The sequence below is a fragment of the Vigna unguiculata genome, chromosome 3 (assembly GCF_004118075.2).
Source record: "Vigna unguiculata cultivar IT97K-499-35 chromosome 3, ASM411807v1, whole genome shotgun sequence".
Taxonomy (NCBI): domain Eukaryota; kingdom Viridiplantae; phylum Streptophyta; class Magnoliopsida; order Fabales; family Fabaceae; genus Vigna; species Vigna unguiculata.
In genome coordinates this window covers 10218414-10225476 of record NC_040281.1, presented here as the reverse complement: position 1 = coordinate 10225476, position 7063 = coordinate 10218414, and the positions used below count along the sequence as shown (strand labels likewise).

Genomic DNA, 7063 nt, shown 5'->3' with positions numbered 1-7063 from the left:
ATTTTCTTGCAAATTTGTTAAAAAATTTTGCAAGAAAAGACTTTTTCCTGTTATTTTTTCTACAATTTTTTATTGACAGATAATTCCTTCGTGGGTAATTATTTCCTACAAAATAATAAATTCGCAAGTATTTCCTACAAAATTTGTTGCGAAAAAGTGTTTTATAAAAAATATTTCCTACAAAAAAAAATTCAAAACAAAATTAACATGAAATATGAGTTTTTTTAGTAGTGATTTATCATTCAAAACCAAATAGTGATCTCAACAAGAATATCAACATTACGTTACTATTTAAAATCTCTTAATTTCTAGATCATACAATAACTTATAGACACTACTATGAGAGTGTTCTATATTTGTAAAACCTTCATTCTATAAAATCATCTCTTAGCATTTATTATTATATATTGTATTTGAGAGTTATCCATCTTAAAGAACTCTTTGTTGTAGTAAAAAAATTCCAATTTAAAAAATATTCGAGAAAACTAGAAATGAGTTAATAAAAAATAATATTTATGTTCTTTATCTCAATGGGAGAAAAAATAAACAAATTATTAAAAGTAACTAGTATGCTTATTATAAGTCAAAAATGAAATTAAGAATACTTGTAATTATAATTGTAAAAATAGATTTGGCGATCAACTCGAGAAACTCATTAATGAGTCATACTAAGCCGATCATTTTTTCCTAGATTCATTTAGCATGTAACCCTAAACAAAACAGAAGCTTAGGATCCAACTTGTAGGCTCATTGTTTGACCCATTTTACAAAATAATTATTATATATTTTAATAGTAATATTTTTTTAAAAAAAAACACATACATGTATTATAATTTATATATCAAATTATTATATCTAAAATTAAATTTATTTTTACTAATACAACTATATTTGATTTTTATTTTTATTTGGTTTGATTTTTAAATTTTCTTAAAACTCGAACTATTATGTTGGAAAAGTTGTTTCATGACTATCAAGAATTATGACCTAGTAGTAACAGCCTCCTCATACTACGAATAAACATAGAAGATGTAAATGTAATAGACTCTCATATTTAAGTTTTCTCCCAATCAGAGTCTATGTTAATTCACAGTTTTCTAAAAATCAATATTTACCAAGGCAAATTAACGAAAAATGTGTAATTTTTAAAACTTCCTAAAATCAATAAAATTTAAAAAATCACTTGTATCATAAGTAAGCCTTGAAATCACAACTTCAAAAAAAAAAAACGACTTAAAAGCATAACTTTCGCTTTAACTCTTTCTTTGTGTTATGCTTGAATCAATCGTCAAATAAAAAAAATGTTTTTAATTATAGTATATCTAGTCCCTTCAATTTTTTATATATTATAGATAAAATTTTGGTACCCAAAATATTTTTGAAAATCAGCTACTGATTTTAATTGATTTAATTTACATTCTTCTAATTGTTGGTTGGATTGATCCAACCACAACCTACCCTAATTACTACTATAATTATTACTCTTTAAAGACAATCTTGCAATAATCTCATCTCCAATCATGCATGTGGAGAATTACAAAGTCAAACTTCTTCAAATATCCATTAAATGTTTTTCTAGTAGAAAAAGTTCCATGATGTTAACCTCTCTACATTATATTTTTAAGAAATTTAAGTATCAGAGGAAACTTTTACACATAAATAATTTACATTTGCTTAAATCACAGGAAGATATGGTACCTACGCGATAGAAGACAACAAATAGGATAAGGATTTGTATGTTCATTCACCCTTTTTAGTATATTTTACTTTGTTTGTCATTTATTTGGTCTCCGTATTCGAAAACAATTACTTTTAAGTTTTTTATAATCAAAACTCATTTTTAGTTTTTAACTATAATTTTTTTTAATTCCTATTAATTTAGGCAGTCAGGGTTAAAACAAATTAAAAATGATATATAAAAATTAATTTTAAACATGTAGATTCAGAATACAAAAATTATCCAACTATAACCTAATTCATCCTTTTATTTTCATGCATGTCTATTTTACCTTAATGCCGAAAACATTAGTATGGAAGGTAGTTGATGCTGATCGAAAAAAGGTAGTTGGTTACGACCTTACGAGATTCTTCTTTGAAAAACAAAAGAAGCGATGTGGGACTCACTGGACACCTCATGATGTATCTTTCTTCTCCATCAAAGAATCGTGACAAACTACTTTCACTTCAACAACAATCAGAAAAAAAACTATTGTTGTCAAGATACACACACTCTGTTCTACGATTGGTGAGGGCAAAGATTCCACTAATGTATAAACGCGTAGCATAATGATTAACTAATGATTAAAAGAAGAACTTTATATGTATCTCTGTTAGTCCTTTATACTATGTAAGATATTTTATTACGAGGTTGTATAAAATTTAATCCAGTACAATTTGTAAGCTTCAGGTTTTATAATCATAAGTATAACATATGTCTAAAGTCTGATATCTTCCTATTTTCTGCATGTTATGATTACAAGTGAAAAATACTAAGACCAACATAAAAGTACTAAATATAATGGTGTGACATTTTTTCATCAGGTGTGTGTAATGTAATCTAAGCTAAACCACAACGTTAATTATGGATCAGTTCCAATTTATACCAGGAAGTTGAAAGTGTTGTTGCCTCTGCGCACCATCCCCAACGGAGCCATGAATCGCGTTTGGTTGAAAAGTTGCGTTCTGAGGAAACTGGCTAAGCAAGGAAACAAAGGAATCGTTGTCCTCAGCGTTGCTGCTTCCACTGTTAAGATCACCATGGAATCGCTTACATGAAGAAGATGACCCCGGAGACCCTGTCTCGTTCCAAAGTTGTTGAGATGTGAGAGCACGTTTCATAGGAAAGTTGGCACCCTTTGAGTTTGGAGAGAAAAGGTGAGGATTATCAGAACCACTTTGCATGCTCTCATGATGATGATGATGATGATGATCAACGGCTAAGATTCCATCGAAGAAGTTGTCATCATTTTCAAGTCCCAGTGCTCCATAACTCGTACCCCTCGAAGATGGAGGTTTAGAATTTTGAGTATTGTTATTAGCCATTGACAAAGTTGACATCGTTGGAAGCATGTTCTCCATTGAAAGCTCCTCCCCATGCTCCATCAATGGTGGCCTTGTTACGGTGGTGCTGTTGCTTTTCTTGTATATTCGACACAACACCCAATCATCAAGCTACAACAACAAAAAATAAAACATAAAAACTCAAATTAATCCGAAAAAAAAAACATTGTTATATATATATATATGTACACACCCTGAGAGAATTTTTCTTGTTTGGAGGAACAAGAGGAGGAGGTTTTGAGGTTGAATTAAAGGAATCGTGAACAAGCCTATACTCATGCATGATCCAATTGGTTTTAACCCCTTTTGGAGGCTTTCCACCGTAGAAAACAAGTGCTTTCTTAACACCAACTTTCTGGTGCCCATCAGAAGTTAGTATAGGCTTGTCAGTTCCGGTGGCTTTCCAATACCCAGAAGTAGCAGCTCTGTTGGGTCTGACCCCATTTGGGTATTTTCGATCCCTCGGGCTGAAAAAGTACCACTCTTGTTCACCAAAAGTTGCTTTACCTACAAAAAACCAGAAACAGAAATGGAAAAACCATTGCAACACAAAAACAAAATCTTTAGATTCACGTAGAACTAGGATTGGCTTCATGTTGGTAAATTGATTCAAAAATTAGATAAAATAAATTCCATACTATATTTTTATATTAATTTACTTTTATAGTAAAACTTGAAATGTACACAATATTATTTTAAAATCAATCTTAATCCAAATCAAAAACAACCTAAATCCGATGATGAAAGACAGTTTTGCATTTGTAATAGCAGGTTCCGATGATACAAAAGAGACCAAAAGAAGTGTGGTGATTACAAGAATTTAAAAGATGGGTTTGAAGAAAGGGATGAAAAGATGAAGTGGGGTGTGAGAAAGATGCATACTTGGGAGCTCCCAAGGATCGAACTTGTAGAGATCAACGTCGGCGATGATGGCGACGGGAAGGGGTGTGGAAGAAGCTTTTCTCTTGAGGTAGTGAACGACGAGTTCTTCGTCGGTGGGGTGGAAGCGAAAGCCTGGAGGGAGGTGTGGGTGCTGAGAAGCTGAAGATGAATCCGTGCTGTCCATGATACTGATAATATGATTAGGATGAATTGTGAGTATCTGTGATGCATTAAGTTTTGAGAACAAAGTTTGATTGAGGATGTTGTTAGTTTATGGTGATGTGGTTTTTGCTCTGGTGAAATTTGGAAAAAAGTAGCGGCGAGATGAAATGGGAGTTTGTTTGGGTTTGGAAAAGGGTTGAGAAAGGGAGGTGGGGTGGATGTGTGTGAAATTTTGGTATGCATGATGACTTAAGAAAAATGGGATGAGGATGGTTTTTGTGAGAGAAGAGATGGTGTGACACGTGGTGTGGGGACCACGGAATGAGAAGGAGGATGGGGAGGGTGGTGTTGAGGAAATTAAGGGTTCAAGAGTTTTGGAATGAAACGCTTTTCATGTCATGCTTTTCTCATGAAAACAAGCAACCATCTCTCATATTCACTTCACAGGTATCAACACTCACTCATCTCGGTTATACATTCTTCATAAACACAGGTTTAGATACAAACATGTGATGGAACAGATCCCTTTTTAAAATTAATCATATTCTTATACAAATATTGTAAGGCAAAATTTGTGATAAATTTGTTTTATCATCTCCAACACACTCCTCCTTATTCCTCGTGCAAAACGTGAAATTAGACATTAATTTGTAGTATGATAACGACTTGATAAGAGGTGATACGATAAGTCCAATAAATAATAAATATTATTGGAATAGACTTCAAATACTTTGATATCATCTTAATTAATATGAGACTCCAAGATAATACTTTGCACAAATAATATGGCAAAAAGAAAAATATAACAATAATGTGTGTGTGTGTGTGTGTTTGCACAAATCCTAAATCCTAAACCCTAAATCTAGTGTGTGTGTGTGTGTGTGTGTTTTTCCATAATTTGACATTGAACAACTTATCAAAAAATGATGTTTGACATTTTACACAAACCAGCAAAAAAATATATGATTGTCTCAAAGAAATAACTAAACAACACATTGACATGAAACTCATGGGACCTTATTCTACATGATTTTAACACAATTGTTGGAGATTTTCAGAGAGTAAGAAAACCTACTCAGGAGACGAAGATATGCCAAATTAGTGCTCACTAATTTTGAATGTTGACCTAGAAGATGTTGCCCCTTATGAAAATGACCCAATTGTCATATTGGTGATAATGATGTCTTACAACATTCATCGCATGGTAGTTGGCCTAGGAAGTTTTGTGATATATTAGTGGGTTTACAAATTTCGAAATTGTTTGATAATTGTCAAGAATGTGCTGGTCGGATTCTCAAGCATCAGGTTAAAGTTTGAGGATATGCCAAGATTAGAACAACTTCTATGAATGACAACATGATAAAAATGATATTAGTGAAATGCATCATGTTTAACACACATTCTCATGATTACCTCTTGTTTAGTGGACTGTCATTTAAAAGTTAAAAGATGTACTACAATTTTGCTCTTCAGATGATGCTAAAATAGACCACATGGGTATAAATGTTGCCTAAGCATACTAAAGACAACAATTTTATAAATGTGGTATAAAGACTATCAAAACCCACATTTCTCTAAATGTTGTCTTTAAATCATGTGAGCTATAATAAAAAAGCGTGGCGTTTTCCATTGTGATTGCCTCTCCCCGTCATGACTTTCTCTCCAATCTCTTTGGTTGTCCTCGCAGCTTCCTCTCCAATCTCACCGTCACAGCTTCTTCGCGGGTTTCTCTAGTCTCATCGCTTTGGTAGGTGGAGCTTCTGACCATTATTTCTCTGTTCTTATTTATTACTCGTCGTTTTACTATTCTATTTGTTCATCTCTCGTCATTTATCTCTAACGCTCATCTCTCATTGATTTTTCTCATTGCTCTGGTCTCTAATGCTCTTCGTTCTCCCCATTCTAATTTCGACGTCTCATATTCTAGGGTTAATGTCCATTTGATCTACATTGCTTCCAATCTCTTCATAGTGGAACTGTACAATCAAGGTTAGTTTATCTTATTCTCCGACCTATGAAATTTAGGGTTTAGTTCTTGATTTGGATAACTTATTTGAATTTGGTTTAATTAATTTTCCGTCAATAATTACATAACTTAAAATCCGTCGGTAATTAGATAACTTAAAATCTATCGGTAATTTAAAATTCTTAATACCAACAGATTTATCTGTTGGTAAATATGTTGATAAAAAGTGCAAGAAATTTCTCGTCCAAATCTCGCATCTAATGTCATAGAAAATAAAGGGTGCGTCAAATTTAGAAGAAGAAGAAGAGGAGGAGGATGATAAGGAAGAGGAATGGGAAGTGGAAAAGGGAGAGGGAGAGTAAGAGGAAAGGGGGAGAAAGAGTAAGAGGAAGAGGAAAAAGGAAGAGGGAATAGGAGAGGGAGAGGAAAAGGAAAAAAAGGAGGAGGAGATGTCGGAGGCTTAACAGTGGCACGGTGGCGACATAGTGGTTGTGCGGTAGAGACGCAGTGATAGTGTCGTAGAGACGCGGTGGTGGCATGACAAGGTTGGTTGAGGAGAAAGAGAAATGGAGAAAGAAAGAGTGAGAAAAGAAGGTATGGAAGGAGAAGGAAGAGGAGAAAAAGGAGGAACCAGTGATGGCGAGGACGACGACAAAGCAAGAGGTGTAGCGAAGGTGGTTTTGGAAGAATAAAAAAAAGGAAAAGGTAAAAGAAAGAAGAAGACAGGGGGAGGAGGAAGAAGATGTACTAATTCCCACTATTTACCAACGAATTTACTGATGAATTTTTTTGTTGATAATTATCATCGTATTTTACAAATGGTTTTTGTCAGTAATTACAAATGAAATTTTTGTTTTGCCGATAAAATTTACAAACAAAAGTTTTACCGACAAATTTTTGACTATTAATAATTCATCGGTAATTTTGATTTACCGATAGATTTTAAATATTAACGTTAAATTTTGACCATCGATAATATTAATTTTTCTTGCA

The 7063-nt window shown here is 33.0% G+C and overlaps 1 protein-coding gene across 1 annotated transcript; it reads right to left on the bottom strand.

The window, feature by feature from the left end:
• Positions 1 to 2392: 2392 nt before the first annotated feature.
• On the bottom strand, positions 2393 to 4355 carry LOC114177058 (NAC transcription factor 25-like). The gene is made up of 3 exons (XM_028062288.1): positions 3943 to 4355; positions 3254 to 3567; positions 2393 to 3171 (listed from the first exon to the last, which is right to left on the bottom strand). Exons 1-3 carry the CDS (start codon positions 4124 to 4126, stop codon positions 2587 to 2589), a joined length of 1083 nt encoding a protein of 360 aa, XP_027918089.1. The 5' UTR covers positions 4127 to 4355; the 3' UTR covers positions 2393 to 2586.
• Positions 4356 to 7063: the final 2708 nt, after the last annotated feature.

What these genes read in the sequence shown, in the direction of transcription:
- LOC114177058 (XM_028062288.1), bottom strand. Translation starts at nt 4,126, where the DNA reads ATGGACAGCACGGATTCATCTTCAGCTTCTCAGCACCCACACCTCCCT. An exon ending in CGATCCTTGGGAGCTCCCAA is followed by an intron (nt 3,568 to 3,942) that starts GTATGCATCTTT and finishes GGTTTTTTGTAG; the next exon opens with GTAAAGCAACTTTTGGTGAA. An exon ending in ACAAGAAAAATTCTCTCAGG is followed by an intron (nt 3,172 to 3,253) that starts GTGTGTACATAT and finishes TTGTTGTTGTAG; the next exon opens with CTTGATGATTGGGTGTTGTG.